This window comes from Lytechinus pictus, chromosome 8 (assembly GCF_037042905.1).
Source record: "Lytechinus pictus isolate F3 Inbred chromosome 8, Lp3.0, whole genome shotgun sequence".
In the NCBI taxonomy this organism is placed as follows: Eukaryota; Metazoa; Echinodermata; class Echinoidea; order Temnopleuroida; family Toxopneustidae; genus Lytechinus; species Lytechinus pictus.
The window spans coordinates 4,648,594-4,671,946 of record NC_087252.1 but is presented as its reverse complement, the minus strand read 5'-3'; the positions used below and the strand labels follow the sequence as shown (position 1 = coordinate 4,671,946).

At 34.5% G+C, this 23,353-nt stretch overlaps 1 protein-coding gene across 1 annotated transcript in view; it reads left to right on the top strand.

Moving 5' to 3' along the window:
• LOC129266447 (rho guanine nucleotide exchange factor 12-like) overlaps positions 1-23,353 on the top strand; it is a 116,635-nt gene that overhangs the window by 71,139 nt on the left and 22,143 nt on the right. The window contains exons 23-32 of the mRNA XM_064103408.1: positions 142-225; positions 3,466-3,518; positions 9,545-9,577; positions 17,717-17,797; positions 18,314-18,486; positions 19,354-19,586; positions 20,431-20,583; positions 21,308-21,425; positions 21,908-22,162; positions 22,961-23,125. Coding sequence (XP_063959478.1) covers positions 142-225; positions 3,466-3,518; positions 9,545-9,577; positions 17,717-17,797; positions 18,314-18,486; positions 19,354-19,586; positions 20,431-20,583; positions 21,308-21,425; positions 21,908-22,162; positions 22,961-23,125 — 1,348 coding nt within the window. The remainder of the gene's footprint in view (positions 1-141; positions 226-3,465; positions 3,519-9,544; positions 9,578-17,716; positions 17,798-18,313; positions 18,487-19,353; positions 19,587-20,430; positions 20,584-21,307; positions 21,426-21,907; positions 22,163-22,960; positions 23,126-23,353) is intronic.

Genomic DNA, 23,353 nt, shown 5'->3' with positions numbered 1-23,353 from the left:
CAGGCTTATTGTGGGGGCAGTGAGAGGATAATATAAGCTACTGTATGCTTGATGTGATAAGCTATAATAAATGGGTGCATGGCAGAGGGTGAGGGGATGCATCTGAGGCAGAGAGACATGTGTATTCCATCCCTTTTACAGAAACCCTCACCAACCAGTCTGGAATCCGAACATCACAAGAAGAAGAAGAATTTTATCAAACGATCATCAAGTCTAAAATTGAAGGTTAGTTGGAGAATGATCGTTGGGGTTTGGAAGTACCGTTTTTCCTTCAGGAGGCTCTTTTGCAGTTTCTGTTGTCCTTAATGCTAGCAGTCACACTTGATATATGGATCTAAAGAGAAAAATGCACAAAAGAAAAATTAAATTGTGTCTAGTGCAGTGTGTTCTGCCGTTCTTGAATAAAAACTTTTTAATTGAAAGTTAAAATCACAATCCTTAAATTGGCAATGTAATACAAAAAAATGGTAACTGTTTAATAATGATAATTGGTAACTTTTCATTAAAACTTGATTTGTCATTATCCATCATTGTCATGTTATCAACTTATGTTTTTCAAGTTATGGAAATGGGTAAGAAGTCAACCATTATTGCCAATTTGCAGAGCAGTGATCCATTCCAAATTAAGGATCTCCTCTGATGTTATAAAAAATTTGTTCAATTTGATATGGTGGGAACTGATTTGTGGATACTTCTAACCCATTGACCAGTGTGCTGTGATATTGATGATTAATGGTATCACGAATTTGGTGGTTGTCGTGGTGATGATGTAGACAGGAATGGTGAAATGAAGTGATTCGAATTTTGAAGATGATTATATGTTGATGGCACTATGTAAGCTAATGATTAGAAAGAAGGTACCAAGAGTAAAGATGGTGGGGATGATTGTGGGGATGATGTAGATGATGATGATGATGATGGTGATGATGTCCTGATTACGAAGAAGAAGAGGAGGACTTACGCAACCATGATGATGTGAAAGATTTTTTCAACCCTATTTCAGCTGTATCTGCACTCCTTCCTTACCCTAATCCACACTCTGCTGTTAATAGCATACCCCCATTGGGGCGATGCTCTTACCCCTTTAGATTTCACCTGTGAACCTCAACCCCAAGAAACATCCTTCAATCTCTAGCCCTTATCTTCCCTTGTCTGACCTTCCTTAACCCAGATTTTAGGTGCTTTTGCACCCCTTCCTTCTCCCATTCTGCACCCTACTATTACTACCACCCCCTCTCTCCCCCCTGGGCGCTACATTGTTACCCCTCTATCCTTCTATACCCCTTTGCCATTGAACCTCACCCAGACACACATCCTTCAATCCCCAGCCTTCATTAGGTGGTTTCAGACCGCCTCGAAGTTCGCCAGTTCCAGGTATTCTCTGATCGGGAAATTTACCCCGATCAGAGAATACCAGGTATTTTGGCGGTGTGAAAGCAAACTACGCGTAATATCCCCGAAAGAAAATACCCGATAAATAGTAGGTACTTGGCGAAATTACGAGAACTTTCGCGGGGATTTTTCCAAGGTCGTGGGTATTTTGGCGGTCTGAAAGCAAATTACGGGAACTTTTAGCCCAGCGTGTCGTTGGGTGCGGCGCCGTGCATGGGTTGCTGCTGGGCTAGTGATTTTGAATTTCGCGCCTTGCTGCTTATCAGACCATACTGCGCATGCTCGTAACTTCAGGAACTTATCCAGAAGGGTATGTTTTAGGGCGGTGTGAATGCAGGAATAATTAATGGGTATTTTTCAGCCTAAAAAAGTTCTCGTCATTTAACAGGGATTCTTGTGATCGAGGCGGTTTGAAACCACCTATTTATGCCTTCCCCTGTCTGACCTTTCTTGACCCCCATCCTAGCTGCTTCCGTACCCCCCTTCCTGCACCCCTCTGCTCCCACCATTCAACCTTAAAGGTCGCTACGTCATCATTACCTCTTGAAAACCAAGGGACTCATCTGGAACATAGTTTGGATGGTTCAAGTCTGAATGTCACAATCGGTGTGCTAGCAAGCCCGGTGGCGTTTGTTGCGTAGCGAAGTATGTGGACTATGTTTCAGTGATGGGTCGTAAGTACATGATCTTTAGTTTATATTTGTCTTCTAATAGTGTTGACGATGTGGAAGTGCAGTGATGTTTTGATTGTGACTGAATTGCTTTTTGTCTTGTTCTCTTTGCCATTTGAGTTGCAGAGCGAGTCTTTCTCAGTCCTGGCTTATGATGATTATGGTGGTGATGATAATGATGAGGGTGATGATGATGATTATTTTTATTATAAAGATGAGAGAGAGAGAGAAGATCAAAGGCAAGGGGGGAGGAGACTGACTAAAAAGATGTGATAATGCTGATTCTACTTCTTATGATTCTGACCGTGATTCTCTGCATCGTTCTTAATATGGATAGATGATCCGATTATTTTTCCTTGACAACTATCATATTTCTTATGGTCATGAAGGAGCCATGGTGGTCATAAATGTGAATGATCTTTATGCCGTGGTCAATTTACATGACAATTTACCCAAGCTCTTTATCGTATTGAATCCAGATTAGATTAGAAGATGATTGCAATCAACCGTCTCCCTTGTACCTGTCTTATCCTGTTATAATACAAAACCTCCTAAATTGTTGAGACTGGCTTCTACATACTACCTTCATACCTATGTCATTTGTGTTGTATATGATTCATATGTTCCCATTGAAATATCATTTGCCTAGAATAGATACCAAAAGCTTGTTCTTAGATTAGTGCATATTTTTTTGTAACCATATCTTATTTCCCCCATCTTAGATAGTTACATGTACTGCAAATTCAACAAATACAAATCTGTAATACCTACATGTACATGTAAAACTGTAATTTATGTTTATACAAAATATATTTATATATTTTAATTGTATTTTACTTTTTCTATAATGCAGAACAAGGAATTAAAACTGTTTTAATCATAGTTGTCATAGAAGGAACATTTAGCAGTTCTACAACTGACTAAATTAATGTTCCTTTGAATTATTTGATATAAGTGTTGATCAGAGTTTTTTTGATAAACAAGAGTGAAATTCCAAATTCCCTTATACTTTTTTATAGGTGCATATAGAAATTGTATACAAAATGAGTATTAAATGCTTTTTTTGCAAAGGCATTTGCTTTCAGTTTTGGTTTAAAGGCTAATATTTTCATAGAAATAAAAATGTGGACAAATTATCTACATATATTATGGGCTTGGCAAATATATATATTTTTTTATAAAGGTTCATAAACAAAATCATATGAACTATAAGAACAGAAGACTGGGGCCAAAAAAAAAATCTATATTCTATGGCCATTTTTATCACGTTGGTATTTTCGCACGATCGACTAAAAATTTTTAAAAGGAAAATAATCTCTTAAATCCTTAAATTGGCAACATGATAAAGATGTAGGCTTGATTATATGACCTCTGACCTATTGATTCACTCTATCACCTTTAGGGAGAAGAGAAGAAAGAAGGAAGGAGAATTAATGAGAACAAGAGATCAAGAAGGTGAGTAATTCTATTCGTTTTCTTTATTAATGTTTTATTTCTTTCATTAATTTTCTCATTTTTCCATTGAATTCATCATTGATTGTTAACCAGGGGGGTGTTTCATAAAGCTGTTCGTAAAGTTACGCACAACTTTACGAAAGACTGGAACATGTTCTTATACATAAATCAGCTACATAGGGATATGCCATATAGCACAAGAAAGGGTCACCAGTCACGCGTAAAGTCATTCGTAACTTACAAACAGCTTTATGAAACGGGCCCCAGGGGAGTATTTCATGAAGAGTTTTGTTATTGATTTTCACTCACAGATGCTGTTAGCTACTGGAAATCCTTGCATCTGATTGGCTCAGAGCACATTTGTCAATGAAATTAAAAATCACTATTTGTTTCATGAAACACTCCCCTGTCTGGGAATATCAGTGTGTTGAAGTGAATGAATACAGATCCCATTTAAAAAATATTTCATGTAGTCTCTTTAAGTCATAATTTGTACTTCTGTGTAGTCATACATTGAGGTTATAGGAGTTATATTGTAATTAATGATCATTATGGTAATCATGATGTAACTATTATCATTTTATAGTGTAATCATAGTACATGTACTCTTATCATGATTATTATTTAAATCATGTTCATCATTTTCGTTTTGATTATTATGTTAGATATTTTGTTATCCTTAATGAGAGTGAACCCCTTTTCACAATAACTAACTTTTTGAGTTTGGATTTAACAATTGCACCATTAATAATCATCTTTGAAACCACATAGTTAACTCTGACAAAAAGAACCCCAAATAAACTACACTAAAATTATTTTAAGCTAAGTACTGTGTATCTATTTTTCATGCACTATACATGTATATTCTACATTAAGGGCCTTATTATTTTAAAGTCTGCCATATGTTCCAAACATTGAATACTCATAACTAACAATAACTAAGATTACACAAACCAAGTGTTATATCGACAAATATATTCTTCATTTTTCAACATAAAACAAGATGCGTAGTTTAATTAAGCTATAATAGAAAAAATATAGAACAATTCATACACTATAATTGAACTGTTTATTAGTAAAATGCAAGCTAGATGAAAAATACATGAAGTATCAGGGTTTCCTCAGTCATGGAAAATCCTGGAAAAATTTGTGGTCATGGAAAATCAGGGAAAAGTCATGGAATTGCATTTACCTCTTGGCTATGGCAACTTTACAGTTTGTCGTGTCTCACAACTCCCATACTCTGTGATCATACTCTGCTATTTTAATTGGTGTTCATGATTTCCATTTTCCCCAGTTTTGTGACATCCCAATTCTACATAACTCTACATAAATTCTACATTGTATATAACTCACGGGAAGTCATGGAAAGCAGCAATTTAGTCATGGAAAAGTCATGGAAATGGAATTTTGTTTTCAAATTTCTGTGGGAACCCTGAGTAAGAAATTAAATGTTGGAAATGGAGGGTAAAAGAAATATATTTAATATAACATCACATATAATATATCTTGGGAAGTATGACGTGATAGCATTTGTATTCTGTGTTCTTAGCCCCTTAATTGAGTGATTTTAATTAAAAGGTGGACCTCTGACAGCAAAAATCACAATTTTTCTAAGAGCTAGATTGCGTAATTCTGCATGCGATTCCTTGGCTGGTAGCTTTTCTGGCAAGATATGTTATTTTAAAGAAAATTTCTTTTCAGATTTTGTGTCATTTATCAATCATGTGTAGATTGGGCTCTGGTTGAATATTGATTTCCATGAGTGAACATTGAAGCCCAGAAACATTGATATCATTTGATTATTATCATAACCAAATATTGATAAAATTAGTTTAGAATACATGCACAGTAGCTCTTGAACCTTGATTTTGAATATGTACACATGGAATCTATACTGATGAATTTATCTGTTGGATTAACACACTCCGTTATTATGTACTACTTGCTTTGACAATACATACACTATAGATTGCGCAAGCGGAAATCAGTGATTTGAATTAAGATATTTCAGATGATCTTTGGTAATCACAGCTCCGTGAAATGTGACAAATGTCCCTCTGTTGTAAGCTACAAATTCCCATATTCAAGTTTATAAAGGACTCCATTTGCACAAACAAAATTTTTATTCAAATAGTGCAAAAAGTGCTATGATTAATAAAGAGGAAAGGGGAAGATGGAGTTAGAAAAAGCATGTTCAAAATAAAAAGAATTAAAAAAAAGAAGTTATTCTCAGTATTGCTATTTACATAAACACATTGATGAATTGCTCGTTAAAATTTTATTGAAATAATTTATCTTGATACATCATCACAAGCTCATTTATTGGAAACCATATTTCAAGGTAATTTTGATAGTCATTAAAATCACTTCAGTTAGAATTAGAATTGAATTATATCAGGTCCTTTATTGATAAGCAAACTGGTTATCATATACAGTGAACCATTGAGTTTCCTTAAACCTGATGTAAGTTAGCACTGGCTTTTACCACATGCCCTATGTGAATTAGTACCAGTTGGAATACTGACCCTCAATCTAAATTTTTATTGAATAAAAATATAACATGTTACAATTTAATGGATTAATAGGTCTATTTGAAGTACCAGCACCTTGATGTCTTTTAATTGAAGGTGCTTATAACACAAACAAACAAGTTATTATAATGGTAGATGAAGGCCGATTCTTAAAGGCACAAGTTAGTATTTGGTTTTTGAACATACCACATTATCTTTTACATCTACTTCAAGACAATCGCCCATATATTTGATTTATTTGTGCCGACCACCTTTTCGTACATGTATTTATATATTTATTTATTACTTGTGTATTGATAATTTTTTATTCAGGCATTACAATATGTATTTCTTTACATTTGTATTCATTTAACGTAGAAATATAAACAAACATTACTTTTTTTTTTTTATATAGAATAATTCTATTCAAAGGATAAAATTTAACAATAATATAAAATCTCTGACCTCGGCAAAACAGGAACAAAAAATTATATTTCAAGCACACTCATACATGTTTAACGGACATGACCTCAATTAATTTTCTCACTAATTCTGGCCTATGATTTGGTTTAGTGCAGATTGTATGTGCTTTGGACTATAAAAAAAATGAGCCCTTTCCTTTCAATTTCATCCCTGCAAATCCTTAAATTGGCAACATTGTTTCAAAATGGCATATTTTCTGGAGATATGTCAATGTTTTACAATCCCATTTTACTGCTTTATTATTATTATTTTATTCGGCACTTCATCAAAAACAAGACAGCATGTACAATGCAAGATTGAGAAATAGTACAAAAATACGAATAGTTTTTAGACCCTTTCTCACCCAACCAGGTAGCCTGGGTAGGGAATAGGTCAACTTAATGGCCATGGCCCACAGGCCGTCCCTCCCACACCCGATTGGGTGAACAAAGATCATTACATAATAGAGTTACAAAATGGAATAGCATGATAGTATAAGACAGGTAGGTTGCACACAAAAAAAGGGAACCAACTTATGTTTGACATAACCTATAATCTCTCAAAATTGAGCTTTTCTCCTATAAAAAATGTACATGTTATCAAATGAATGAAACTTTTTTTGTGAAATGTTTCTTGTGTTTAAGAGATAAGCCACATTTTTGTTTACAACAATGTATATGATTGCAAATTTAAACAAAAAAACAAAGAAGCAAAATTGTCAAGGATATTACCATTAAAAGGTCAATTAGGCCGTTGAAATTTGATAACCTTGCAATTTCTTTAATGATTCTGATGAAAATTTCCTATTCTGCTTTCAAAAATGGGTTTTCCTTCAGGTTTCACTCATTTTTTTCATGGCCTTTTGAATCACAAACTTTATAACTTCCCAATATTCCTCCTCTTTATCAAAGGTTGCTAATAGCCTTCAAGCATAAACTCTTATTCACATTCTATTAGACTCATCGGCTCGTATTCTGAAGTCAGGTTTAACTTGGACCATGGCCTAATTCTGTGCTAAAATTATGGAAAGCCAAAAGTGTCAAAATTTGTATTGCATTGTATGTTTTTTATGTTTACTCTGCTCTTTTCTGGTTCTTTGATCGTGACGACAATTATCTATGCATAATTCCTAGACAATTGAGAATGATTTGAGAGTCAAATAAGCTGAAATAGTATATCTCTACTGTTAGTGATTAATGTCACGATTGGCTTTCCATACTTAAACCACAACTTTAAACCTGAGTTTAGATTAAACCCGACTTCAGAATACGGGCCATCAAGTAGGTCTAGGCAGTAAACCAGCCCAACATCTAAACTTGCTGTGACAATTCAACACAATTTCCATTCCTGTTTGGTAGCATTCAAATTCAGACCTTATTACGTGTTTCACCAAACCAGGAACTTCTGCTCGCAAACTACATATAGGATGCCTTGGGAATGTTTTGTGTGTTTATTTTAATACTAATGACTGCCCTCTCATTTAGTATGCATTTTTTTGGTTGCACAAGAATTGAAAATTAAACCTTGTCTTGTTTTACTTACACTTTCTCTGGTAATGGAAGGCTATCGAAAAGGTAACAACGGACAATAATGATCTGTTTGGAGGCAAAAGGATGCGAACTCAAATGTTTTATACATGCATGCATCATAGAGTTACTACCCTTTTGGCTCTGAAACAGAAATAAATACTTGGTGTACATAATTCTATATTGTGCTGGTCTTTTGTATTTGTGTGTGTTTATATTGTGGCATATATCTGTACTAAATCTTTTCTCAACTGGAATTTTCCTTTTATCTCTCAATTCCTGTCAAATATTATCAGACCAAGGTTTGATCAATTTGAATAACGAAAAATATGAAGGATTTTGATATGGCACTCTCATATTTTCATCTTGTTTTTTTTTTAATGAATTACATATCTGTGCATTATATTAACATCATGCAAGCAGTTGTGAATCTATGGAAACATAGGGGATTGTACTGGTATAGGTTAAAATTCTGTTTGCAATACATTCCACCTGTAGTATACTTAACTATAAAAAGAAAAGGAAAAAGAAGGAGATTTTTTTTCAGATTCAGTTAGGACGAGATCAAAGTTTATTTTACGATGCAACAAATTCAAGTATGTGCACCAGTGAGGGAGAGAGTCCTTTTGTATATTTTGTCGGAGAGAAGGACAAGATTTCAAAATGAAATTACAGAAGTGATAGAGTTTCTGGTTTTTCAACCTCCCCCATTTACCCGTTCCCTTTGGTCTGAGATAAATTCTATGATCTCTATCCTGTCATTCCATCCTATACTTTCTCGGACTATTTTTCATCATCTTTTAACATTAATGCTTTCTGCATGTTATATATATATACTATTCTAACAATTTGACTGTTATTTTGTTATTTCAATATGCATTTTTTGGAATAATTTTTGTGAAATTTGTTCAGTATTTGTGATTTGTAGCATTTTTCAAAAAATGTTATTTTAACATTATTGTGTTATCCCAAGCCCCAAGGCATGTTTTACTAATTTTTACTCACTTTTATTAAAATAACAGCAGTTAATACATCTTTTATCTCCAATTGGTTACGAATACCTCGAAATAAAAAGAAAATGAAGAAGAAATGTATATGTTCAATAGGTTTCACTCGAGTAATAATTTTCCTTTAAATTTTTTTTATCATTATGATAATACTCTAAGAATTGTCAATTCATATTTTGCAATTTCCACATCCTTTTTTTTATGAATGCCCAATGTTTTATTTATAGTTATTTTTAGTCCGTCATTGCCTGCATCGTTTCATGTTTATGATTTATTTTGAAAAGAAAAATAACCCAATGTTCCTCATTTTATATGATTTTTGCCTGTTTTCTCTTTCTTTCATTTGCCCCATCCCCCTTTTTGTTTTGGTGTTTTCTTTTTGTTTTCTCATCTGTCAACTGCACCAATCCCTCGTTCTCTCCATCCACCCTCTCCTTCGACGTCTCCTCTCTATGCTTGTGATTGGGGAACTGTCGTGCATTCTATCATCTTGCGTCATTCTTATTTCTTGTGCACAGCATTGAGCCAGGCAGCCATACAAAATCAATTGAGTAAGTCTGCACCATAGTGTTGTGTGATAGCAAGGGAATTGTGCAACTAAATCGTGCCACTAGAATTATGATGAATATTATTATCTCTTCTATTTCAGCTATGGATTGCATATCAATGATAGAATAGACTAAGACGTTTCCATGGTATCACAGTGAAAAAACTACAGTAGTTTTTAGACTTGGCCTTTTGATCATTCCTTGTGTCTTAATGAGTTGCAATTGGTCAGCTCTTGTTTGTTTATACATGTACATCAAGTATTTATTTGAATTATTGGTATTCTTAAAGAGTTCCATACAAATGTTACCCCAGTGGTTACTTGGTATATATTATTCCCCGGGGTAGTGGGTGGCAGAATTTGAATGTTGAGATTTTGTGGATAAATGTTTGGGTGTGGTGAAGCTATATAAAGACGTCAATTGACAATAACCACATTTGACCTGTGAGTAGAGGGGGGTTCATTTCTCTGTCCAAAACCCATTGCCAATTGCACAAAGGCTGAGAGATTCACAGAATTCAGTAGTTAAAACTAATATTAAGCTTTATTAGCTTTTTGATATTAAGCTTATTAGCTTTTTTTTTTATCAACAACTGATGCAGAACAGAAGTTTGTTAAAGTCCTAAAGTGTAAAAAGAATTGCAACTTTTTTTAAGACAAGGATTTGTTCAAAAGAATGCGAAAGATTGTAGTTTTGTCACATAATTGCTATGAAACCCTTTTAGAAAAAAAATAGAAATGATATCTTCAGTATGTAACATTTTCCCAAGTGTGTTTGCTAATCTTGATTTTAAGAACTGGGTAATAAACTTTGTGTTGAACGAATGCAATGCATGTTTTATTTCTTCTCAAGATTACACTGTACATGAAAACAGTTCAGTAAGGTATTTGAAACAACAACAAAAAGAATATATATATGAAGTGCATAATAACTGGACTGTTCTCTATGCAATTCACAATTTTGATGGAAAATATGCTGAATTGAATACTCTCCCTGAAAGACACAACAAAATGTGGCCGAGACTTTTTCGAAGTGCCATAGCTTCACACCCCCTCCTCTATACGAACGAACCCCCTATCATTTCCAGACATACAGAATCCACTGACCACCAATAACCCCCTGTTCAATCAAACATCAACAAGCCCCCTTTCCTTCTTGCCCCCCTCGGGGGTGCATCTCCAATCGGACGTGACCCCAAGAAATGACCGAATTCTGGCACTTCTTTGACGTAATACCTGGCGCACAGGTGACACTCCATGCCTTAGTCTCATTATACAGACCCTTTGAAACTTTTGGTTTAAAAAGATTCAACTTTATTAGTATTATATGCAGTGATTATGAAATAAAAAGGTTATTCTTTCCTGCCATTGTGAGAAAGATACAAGTAATTACACGTTAAGTCGAAGTGATTCCACGTTATGTTTGGCCAAAGCTATGAAACAAACCTGCCTATCTGGATGATTGTGAGGTGCATACCTGTAATTACATATGAAGGCAAAATGATGCCACTTATTTATATATTTTCAAAGCTATGAAGCAAGTCTATCTGAATAATGTGCATAAGGCACTCAGTGATTTATCTCTTATACTGGGTCTATTCACATGATAATTCACCCTTGACTGAAACGTATGCCAATTATATAACCTACTTATTTACTTATTCATATATTGTGAAGATTAGAACGTTTCTAGTTATTTTGAAGAAAAAAAGTTTTTACATATTATCATCAGAATACTCTGAATATGATAAAAATGCAGTCTGTTGTGCAGACTATATACTCTTTGACCTGTAAAGAGGCGTAAATATTCATATCTGAATGGTACACGCCTTAAACCCCAAGATAACAACAACAACAACATGTTGCTCTAAAGCATTTGACAACAAGGTCTGTAATAATAGACTAGGTACCTGTCATAGGATTGGTAACTTTATGACGTATATGACGTTGACATTGATAAGTTCAGTGACTGATAAGATTTATGGGAGAAGGTCAAGTGTCCTGAAGTTTTTAACCTATCAAGGAATCAGTTTTTTTGTTAGTTGTTTTGGGCTTTGGTGTTGGTCTCTTACATGTATAACTCAAATTTATGTAGAAATTTTAACAGTCATTTTAAAAGGAAAATATTAATATATGATATCCATCATTCTATAGACCCCATCACCAGAAAAAATAGAAATAAGAATAAAAAAAATATGGAGGGTGTAGGATGTTGTAAAGGTGAGATCTATTCCACAATTCAAAAAAATAAACATGATCTCTTGCAGCATATCTCTCTCTTTTAGGAATGAAAATGAAATAGTAGTGAAGTAATGGAATTTGGAATATCACTTATTATTTGAGGCAGGTCTGAAATAAAAATTACTCTTGGATAAAAATGAGTAGTGTCCTGAAAGAAAATCTATCCAAATGTCTATGTTTCTCATTGCATTTTGCTTGTTCTTGCTCCTCCAAAAGGCAGATAGTCCAAAAGTGAAATAATTCAATTCCATTTGTTTCAAGCATTGTAAAATACAAGATTACGTAGAAAAATATATTTCACTGTACATAGAAATAATGGTGAAGGACCCTAAATTAAGTAGTGGTCTCCTTTTCAATATTAGAAGCGCCCTCTTACAAGAAAATAAACAAATACAGTGAAAGAAATACCCAAATACACAACTCACACTCAAATATACACATTGCAATATAGTTTTTTGATGTGTGGAATTAATTATAAATGAAACTTGGTCCTAGCATTTGACAGGAGGCCCCTTGCATAAAGCAACTACAAGGATGTCCTTCTTATAGCTGTAACACCAAGATCATGACAAGTCATAATCAAGATATACTGGTAGGCAGTAAGCACTGTTGTATAAGGAGGAAAATAAAGATGGAAGTTCCCGATATTTAGATAATTCATGTATATGGATAGACAGTAAACAAACTTTCTCGGTCATAATATTGCTTTTAACTTTTAGGGATTGTTTTCTCAATCTGGGCCCCTTAACAGAAAGGTTAGTGGTTAATCGCTAAATGAATTGGCCTATCAGGATCATTGTTGCATGCACATTTTGCTCAGTAGACTGACTAGGAACCAATCAGAATTGTCCTTTCAAATTAGGGATTAATCGCTAACCTTTGTGTTACAGACCCCTGGAACCTCATAACTTAAAGTTTAGTGATTGATCATGGGGCTAAAGCCCATCCTAGAAATTTGTCCAACCATTTGTGTATTCTCAGAGGATTCCCTGAATGATTGCTTAACTTTATATTTCATCTGATAGTATTGCCCCAAAATGCGGTGCTTTAAAAAACACAAAATATTTTTAAATGCCATCTAGGTTCAGTTATACTAGTAGAGGATGTCTTTTCTTGAAATACTGCAATGGAATTATGGCGGAAATGAGATTAGATTATAGATAACAATAAACTTAGACCATGGCGAGCAGTGTTAAACACAGGTTAAGCAGTTGTAAATGATACGACAGCTACCATCTCGAAGCTTTCACCCGCTCCACAGGTGCTGGTAGCACTTGTTTACGCTTTCACTGACATCATTCTTAAAGACTGTGACGTTAGTGACAACTTGTCTCCCACGTCTACTTACATTGATGGTCCTGATTGATGTCAACAAAATAAAGGGCCAAAACAAACACAACAAAAGCAGACCAAATAGAACAATGTAGAATAGAAAAAAAAAACCAAACAGGGAGCAAACGATTGAAACATGACAAATAAACAATATAAAAAAAAATAAGAAAAATAACAAATGTATCTGCTATTGTTTGTTCTTGAGCAATGCAAATGCCCTTAAAAAAAGGGGCCCTATCACCAATCCCTGTGGTACCTAAAATCTCACAATATTTATATATTAGCCACACTCTACCCAGGTGAGATTAAACTAGGCACTGCTAGAAGACACTTTTCAAAGTCAGACACAACAATGTCTTAGGTTGTGTTGCAAGAAAAGCAAGAAAAAAAAAGTTTATAATTTAATGCACTTGGACAGACTATAAAGTAGATAAAAAAAGACACCCTGTAACATTAAAGATAAAAATCAATGGTAAATATGAAGTGTCTCTTTTTATTTTATTCGCCAATTGGTATTTCCTGTTCCAAAAAGCAGACTGTTAACATTATATTGAAACCAATTGCATGTTTTGTGTAATGCCCCTTCTGTAGTATTATAAACAAATATAAAAATGTGAGAACTCAAATTGCCTGAAAAATGTTATTTCATTTCTGAAGCTGGTTTCCTTTAACAATGAAACTTCCTTGAGAAGAAGGGGGAATTTAAAAGATGTTTTTAGCATGTTTGAATATGTCTATGGGGGTGATAGGAGAATATATGAATAAAAAGTAAATATATCAAATAATACATGATTGACAATCAATAGTATGTTACATAATTAACTACCAAGGTTTCAAAATTATAATTTTTCAATTTCTCTGGTTTCAGTTTTGTTACTTTGTTTGATAATTTAGATATTATTTCCTTTTGCCTAACATTTTATGTCCATTGAATTTTTGTTTTAATATATGTTCTATATTTTTCTATTTGTTTTTTATTTATTTGAAAAAAGAATAAGGTAACTACAATTTCATTACACTTAACTGATATAGAATAGAAGCTGTGCTTTGTTAGTGGTGGCTCTATTAGAATTCTATTCCTAATTTTCAATGCAAAAATAACCACTCTATGAAGAGCTTTTTTCAAAACTTTTTATATTTACTTTGTACATATTGGGACTACTAACATAATGCAATAATACTGTATATATCTCCAAATATATGAAGTTTGTTTTATAAGAAACCTGTTCTGCATAACTTCTTGCCTATTTGAAATATATTCCTGACTTTCAACTTGTTAGAAAAGATTTGTAGCACCTAGTTATTAGAAAGGACTTGGCAGCTTTCCCATTATCTTTCCAAGCTCAGATTACTTCCCCAGGTTACTTGCACAGTAGTAAACAGCATGAATTTTTTTTTTGATGTTCTTTAAAAGTAATCTTTCATGGAGAAATTGTATTTTTAATTGAAATTAAATAACATATATAATGTAATCTTGATATATATATATAGCATTTTCATTTTTCGACAGTAATATTTGAAAATGTACAAATCCTACAGATATTTGAAATATCCCTTGAATGAAGCACAATAACGAAAATTTAATCCATGTTCAATATCTTAAATTGTGCATCTCACAAGGTATATCTTCTTCATAAGAGTACCTCTGTTATATCAGTAATCACTTATGAAATGAAAATACAATTAGGGTGCTGTTTCATCAGCTTTTCCTGAGATTTCAATTCTTAGTCATAAACTTTTTTTTTTAAGTAGAATGCTGTGGTGAATTATGCAGCTATTAATTTGCAAGTGAAGACACCCTCAGTTATTGGTTCGGTGGGTGTTTCATAAAACTGTCCGTAAGTGTTGAGCAACTTTACAAACAACTGGTGTTCATTTCTTGTGGTAAATAATACACACCAGATTTCCATTGGTGTTGATTAAGTTCTTAAGAAAGGGTCACCATTCATTTGTCATATTGTTTGTAAAGTGGCTCGTAACTTATGAACAGGTTTATGAAACTTTCACCCTCCAGGAACTATATAACGGAGATGGGTATTCTTGAATCTGAAGTTAAATCCTTTAGAGGGTAGATCGGGATAGTATCTCAATATTGAGCAAATTTGTGCTGATGTTAACATCCTCTAATAATGATCTCCCTATTTTCTTCATATTCTTAATCTTGAAATATACTTTCTTGACCTAACCGTTTCCCTAATTACATAACTCTAAATAATTAAATCTTCTGCAAGTTCAGATTAGTAAAAAATGTACCGGTTGATACCAGCAATCTTGGGAGTTTCTGGGGAAACTAATTGGAAATGTATTTTATTGAATTATAATCTATTACATTTATATATATATCATTACCATATGTTATTTACTCGATCTTGAAAAATTGATAAAAGCATGAAAATTTGTAACATTTGTAATATTAAAGTTACAATCTATTTTGTGTAATCTAATATAGGTTATTGAAAAATGTACAAAAGTTTAAATGAATTTTAAAGATCAATTGTCTGTTTTTATGAAAGAGAGCACTGGTCATATTTCTTCAAATCCATATTACATTACCTGTTGATCTAGGCATATAACAATGAGATATACAAACATATTTGCTATCAATTGGATCTTTTTAAAGGACAAGTCCACCCCAACAAAAAGTTGTTTTGAATAAAAAGAGAAAAATTCAACAAGCATAACACTGAAAATTTCATCAAAATCGGATGTAAAATAAGAAAGTTATGACATTTTAAAGTTTTGCTCAATTTCACAAAACAGTGATATGCACATCCAGGTAGGTATGCAAATGAGGAGACTGATGACGTCATCCACTTACTATTTCTTTTGTATTTTATCATATGAAATATTCTAATTTTCTTATTGTCAAGTTAAACAACAATTAATTCCTCCTTGAACATGTGGAATGAGCATTGTTCAATACTATATGGTTCAGTCAAGTTGGTCCTTATTGTCAAATCTGTAAAAAATGAAATATTGTTTAATTCAAACAATAAAAACAAAAGAAATAGTGAGTGATAGACATCATCGACTGTCTCATTTGCATGTCACTGAGTTGTGCATATCACTGTTTTGTGAAAAATAAGCGAAACTTCAAAATGCCATAACTTTCTTATTTTACATCCGATTTTAATGAAATTTTCAGCATTATGCTAGTTTGATTTTTCTCTATTTATTCAAATCAACATTTTTCTGGGGTGGACTTGACCTTTAATGACTTGTCATAGCTATCAATGGCATGTATGGGAGTTATAGGCTGAACAGTGTATTACACTTCTTGCACCTAATTCTATCACCTTCATTTTCTCAAAACAACTTGTTGATGATGAGATAGTAACACAATGACATTTTCCCTTAACTCTACCTGTATCTTCCTTTTTCTTTCTTATATCACACTTACACCTATCTGTAACTTAATGCCATTCTTCAAGTTAAACTTTTTTTCATATTTCTGTCTCAATTATCTTCTTCCTTTTCTCTCTTCTGTCTCTCTCACTCTTTCTCTCTCTTGATCCTCCTCTATTTCTCTCTCTCAGTCCCTTTCCCTCTCTATTAAATTGATCTGTCCATGCTTTAACTACCTCATCTTTTCTTTCCTCTCTCCCTCTCTGTCCTTATGTCCCATCTTGTTTGCTATCAAGCTGTACATTTCTCTTTTTTCCTCTTTTTTTTTCTGATTCCATCTCCTCTCATCTCTTTCCAGCTATTCCCATCTATTTCTTTCCCTCAAACCACATTCCCCCTTAACCTGCCCTCATCACAACCACCCCAATTCTCAAATTTTCTCTGTTTTCAATCTTACTGTTATTATATTTAAAAACTCTTTATACAGTAACCCCACTCTTCTCACTTTTGTCATTTTGTGTAATAGTGGGCATGTGTTGTTAATAGTAGATGTCTTTAGTATATCTGTTGCATGTACAGTGTAGTAGTAAAGCAGTATTTATGTGTTTATAAATCTAAATAGAAATGTATCTTCGATTGCATTATTGGATACATATTACCATAAATGTTAGGAATTGAAACAATAATATGAATATCATAAATGATTGTAGATCAGAATTTGCATCAATAGTTGTAATTATTGACAATGAATCACTCTGGTTGTACCAAGCAAACTATATTCCTCCATTTGTTTCAGAACACAGTAGCATGTTTGTACTCTTAAATGATTTTTGCAGTCCTGAAAAGGGATGTAAAGATGAACATTGGAAGACAAAGAAAAAATTATTGATTATGATATTTATTTAGTAACCCTACTTTTTGTGTGCTGAATTTCAGTGTCATCGAGGAGGTGACCATATAGCCATTACACTTGTTGACTGCTCTCATGAAAGACTGATTGCATACTCAACCTGATTGAATCTGATTGCATTTTTGATCTGATTACATCTTATTTTTGATAACATACTCAATCTGATTGTATTTTTAATTGATTGCTTTCAGATTGTAAGCTCAATCTTGTGATGGGGAAAAACAATCATAGGGGGGGGGGGTAAAGATTTGCTTTATATTTTGTTTAAAGTATGGTGCAACATTTCAAAGAGCTTTATTTTCCCTCTCTCTTTAGTGATGTTGATATGGATGGACAGACCGTAGCTGCTGTATTATCACCATCTCAAGCTAGCTCATCATCAAGTCTATCAACAAAGTAAGTAGTTGTGACTTCACAAAGACATCTTAAGAATATTTATCAGTAGTCTTTGAGGTCATGTCCCTTTTGTTCAGAAGCTTACTAGGTGAACCTGCTTGTAGACTGCAGATTCATTATAGTTTAGATAATAGACTAGGGAATCGATGGAGAAAGAATCGGGTTCAGACGCATTAAAGAAAATTGAACACAACTTGATTTTCAGCCAATAAAACCTGTGTATTAGGGACTTGCGCTTGATGTATCAGTTGCGTTAAAATAGTTGGCTCTTCGTAGAAGTCGGGACTTGCCATGTCCATCACTAGAAAATATATCCAAACTGTTTTTGAGAAATCTCTGTCTAAAGGGGCTTTCACAATTGCTTGCACGATCGTTTGCGATCAATTGGTCACAATATATGTTGCACAGAATGGCAACGGTTGTAAGCAGTCGCACCATTAATTGTGAAAGGGGCTTAATAGACATACTATTTATAATATCGATGAGGCCAACAATTCTTTGTTTTCTGTTTCTTAGTCGAAGTCAGGACTCGCCGAGGACATCATTAGAACATCTATCGCGAGCCGTTGAGGAGGACGATTCAGACATTGAAGCCGAGGCAAACACACCTAACTGGCAGAAGATGATTGACAAAGATATCGTTAGGAAGCTCAAACCAAAGGAAGTTAAAAGGCAAGAGGTCATCAACGGTAAGTCTTGAGCCCTTGGTGTCATGGTCCTAACTATCCTCTAATAATGAGAGGGTTGCTTGTTTGGATCCCACCGGCGGGTTAATGTCCTTGGCAAGGCATCAATAAACAATTTGCCACTCCCCACCCAGGCGTTGAATGGGAATCTGGTAGGATGAGAAAGCCTAATGAAGTAAGCCTGTCATTTGAGGTTGGAACTCTTTTTGGTTGAATAATGATCTGAAAGTGTGCTTGAACAGCATGCAATTAAATCCCCAGTGTTCATATGTATAAATAGAAAAAAAAAACGTTTGCCAAATGATTATGGTAGAAAATGTGTAATTGCTGTGAAACCAAGCATTGCATTCTAGTCAGATGTTGAATCTTATTGCAAGCAGTAATAATACATTGTCCCACATGTGCGTATCTGTGTTGGAGATCTTCAGTGTGGTAATTTTTCCTGTTTAGATTTCTTGATTTCACAAAGTTGATTTTATGTAAAATAAACCAGGGCCCCGTCTAACAAAGAGTTACGATTTATCCAATCAATCGTAACTCTATGGAAATCCATCAGTGTCATAATTTTTTCTACAGGAAATTTGCAAAATGTCCTTTGTAAACCAAGGAGATCACACCAAATTGTCAAGAACTCAATTGGATATACATTCATATCTAGAATTTTTTTTGGAACAAACATGCATCTGGCTTTCCATAGTTGCCATTAATTGGATCAGTCGCAACTCTTTGTAAGACGGGCCCCAGATCTAGATCTGTCACGATATGATGATAATTAACATTGATTTTAAAGACCTTTTCATGAAAGAAGTGTTTGCTATAATACTTTAATTTACCTTTGATATCATACTATATCTTTTTTTTTTCTGACAGAACTTTTCCATACTGAAAAGACCCATGTCAGAAGTCTCAAGGTTCTAAGAAAGGTCTTCTACCTACCCATGTTAGATCAGGAGATCGTAGGTCTGACGAGAGAAACCATCAACTTCATCTTCCCAAACATTGATGAAATGATTGAAATTCATGGGACTCTAAATAACGCCATGAAGCGGGAAAAGAGAACGTCGCATATTATCCAAGAAGTCAGCCAGATACTTTTGGAAAGGGTATGTTATATTTAGAGAAATTATAAACGGGTTTCAAAATCTGACTATTCATACAAGCTTACATGTGCTTAAGTGTGCCCAGGCATCTCGTTTTTTTTTAGCGAAAGTTGCACAGGACTTGAAAGAAAATAATCCTTGAAAAAAAAAAACCTGCATTATCTCTCAATTCTTATTTATTGCAAAAAATATGGTTAATTATTATTTAGATGTAGGGTTTTAGAGGCGCAGATATTTTTTGACGTCTTACAAGGTTGTTTCAAAGAGACAAAATATTAAAAACTGATTTTTAACGTGTATGCCTATGAAAACCGTCCATGAATATTTTGCCCCGCCCACAAAATTATCATTGGTAAATACATGATTTTGCGCTGTTGTTACGTCACAATGAAATTGCATTGCATATTAGTTGCCAGGAGGTGTGGCAAAGGAACGAGATTGCGTCAGTTTATTGAACTCAAATGCGCTTGCACTATACGCTAGCGCGTCTTTACAGAGATTTCTTTTTAAAAATGGCAATACTCAGTAGCCATGCTCATTACAAGATTTACATAAAATGGTAAAGAAGAACGTTTTTTTGCTTTATTAATTTATGTTTAGCTTTGTGGGGTATCCAAATAATATTAATGATATTGGACGACCAATGTTTCGTGGGGATGCGTAGAAATATTGTTACTCGCTGAATAACAATATTGGATTCGTCTCCGACTCATCCAATATTGTTCTTCAGCTCGTACAATATTTCTACGCATCCCACTCAAGGCCATCCAATATTCCCTAAATATGACAAGCTCATATTAGCAGAATATTTTTAACCCCTATTTTCCTTTGCCTTTTTTCTCATTAGTTTAATGGTGAGGCAGGGGAGACGATGAAGAGAGTGTGTGCAGTGTTTTGTCAGAACCAGACTATAGCCATGGAGCATCTCAAGAAACTTGTTAAGAAGGAGAAGGAGAAAGAAAAGGACAAGAAGGAGGGCTCCTTATCAAGATTCATGGATGTGAGTTTAGAAAATTATCTTTTCTTCTTTGAAAATCAATAATTTGTAATTTATTCTTTTATTTCATCAAACATGATGAGCGAGGTTATTTTTCATCATGGTCTTGTGGCATTGACACAGTCATGGTGGTTTAATATTCAATGAGATAAGCACCAATTTTGATGTCTTGATTATTCATGTCCACCGGAAAGCAACAATGCATCCATTAGCAACTTGTATTTAACAGTTTGCCATGTACATTGTAATAGCAACACGCGTATGCATTTATAAAGGAAATGCAACAAATACCTTCAAGCGTTCATTGATGTGCCATTCTAGTCACCTGGTCTATACAATTTGTGCATCCTGCTATGTCATGCTAGCATGTATAATATCTTGCTTTGAAATCTGCCTATCATAATGAAAGAAAGGAAAGGTCAATTGTACAAACTTTCCCAAGAGGTACATGTAACTATAAACTGGCTTTTAGGTCAACTTCTTCCCAACAATAATGGCATACGATGAATATGAATTAAAATTAAAGACATCACATAATGCGTGATTTCAAGCTAAGATTTGCTTCTAAGGTTGTCGTGAAATTGTTACTGTTAATACTGTAACCATGAACTGGAGGCTAAAACAAAGCATTTTCAGATTTCAACAGATTTCCACAAGATTTTTAGGTCAATATTTTTAAAACTTTGATATGCACGTATTGTGATTTTTTTTTGTTTGTTGGATACAGGAAGCTGAAGGGAATTCATTATGTAGGAGATTACCACTGCCAGGCATTGTTGCTACCGGATACCAAAGATTAACCAAATATCCTCTACTCATAGAAAATCTACTCAAGTACACACCTGGTAAGTGCCCCCTTATGCAGTCCCAGATGTTTGTTTTAACTCTAACTAGGCCGGGGTATTTTGTGAGAACATAATTGTATTGAAAGTGTTTTGTTAAGCAAATTTTGGCCCGACATGCACATGCAAAATTATGTGCATCTTTAACCTTTTTTGGTAATTGTACTTCTGTTAGTTGAGATGGGGCTTTCTCTATTCGATGAAAAGTCCTTTGATCCTAAGTTGATAGTCTGTTTGGGCAGTATCAAGAATTTTGAAACAGTGGGTGTTGCATTGTGTTCAGCATTGGGTTGACGATTCATAGGTGTTTCTAGACATGGGAGTTTTCCTGTTTTGCTCGGCAGCTGGAAATCGGGTACAAGCATATAGATATCACACATCTATCCTGCTATGTAAATCTACATTTATGTTTCATGTCCCCTTTTTCTTTGCTAAAATTACTTGCACCTTTTCCAAGATTTTACCGTTACTCTTTTACTTGACAGCAAAAAGTCCAGAGTACGAGCGACTCGGACGCGCCTTAGACAAAAGCAAGGAGATCTTGTCGTACGTCAACCAAGCTGTGAAGGAGAGTGAGAACAGGTTCCGTCTTGCAGACTACGACTCGAAGATGGATAGGACACCACTGGACAAGTCCAACAATCCTCTAGTCACGGATTACAAGAACTTCTGCCTGACGCAATATAAGATGATCCATGATGGCATCTTGACATGGAAAGTCAATAGGAATAAAAGCATAGGTAAGGGGATGGCTGGACGAATCGGTAGATTGTGGAGGAGAGGTATCCTGGGGCGGTATTCTGAACATTGTCTTTTCTCCATATATTATCTTTTCTCAGAGATACACTGTATGACAAAATCGGTATTCTGGTGGATGTCATAACTTTTGTCACAAAAATTGTCATAAATTTCGTCTCAGCTCTTTAGCGCGCACCAAAAATACGCTGCTTTAGATGCGCGTAATCCTTTTATACAAGCAAAAGGTATGACAAAAGTTATGACAGGGGGATAGCAGTCATAAATTTTGTCATATCTTTTAGTACCAAATATCCCGATACCCTGCCGACTGTATGTCAAGCATATAATGATATTATTTAGATTAGATTGTAGTATCAGTTTCACTCATCATCCATGACAATTTTCAAAATTATTTTTTCATGCTACAATTAGTTAGGCCCTACATATTAATTCCTCCCTTTTTTCTCTGATTTCCTTCTTTGTCTGCTTCTCCTCTAAAATCCTTCAAAGCTCTCTGTCTCTCTTTGTAATTAAGCGCATCAGTATTAGCGTAGTTGGGCGATGCCAGCAACTGTATTGGGGATACGCCCTACCTGCCACTGGGCTTTCCTATTGGCTAGTAGGGCTCCCACTGGGAACTAACAATGATTTTGATTGGATCATCATCAGGGTATCTGATGATGATCCAATCATGTAGTTTGTCAGTGATAAAGAAGATGACAACATCGATGAAGAGTGGTTCCAAAGAAAAGCTATGTCTCACATATGAACCTCTCATCCTCCCATTCTTCCCAATGCAGAGGTCCAAGTGTTACTCCTGGAAGAGCTGATAGTACTTCTATCAAAGCAGGATGAGAAGCTGGTCCTGAAACTCCATTCGACAACAAACCAAGCAAGGGAAGAGTTAAAAACACATAGTCCAATCATCAAACTCAGCACAGTTTTATGCAGGCCAGTAGCTACAAGTGAGTACTTTCACTTTTCAGGGTTCCCACAGTCATGGAAAATCCTGGAGAAAATTGTGGTCATGGAAAGAGTCAGGGAATTTGGAAAATTTGTGAAAAGTCATAGAATTGCATTTACCTCTTGGCTATGGCAGCATTCCAGTTTGTCATGTTCCCAACTTTCATACTCTGCTATTACATGTATTATTGGTGTTCATGATTTCCATTTTTCCCAGTTTTGTGACATTC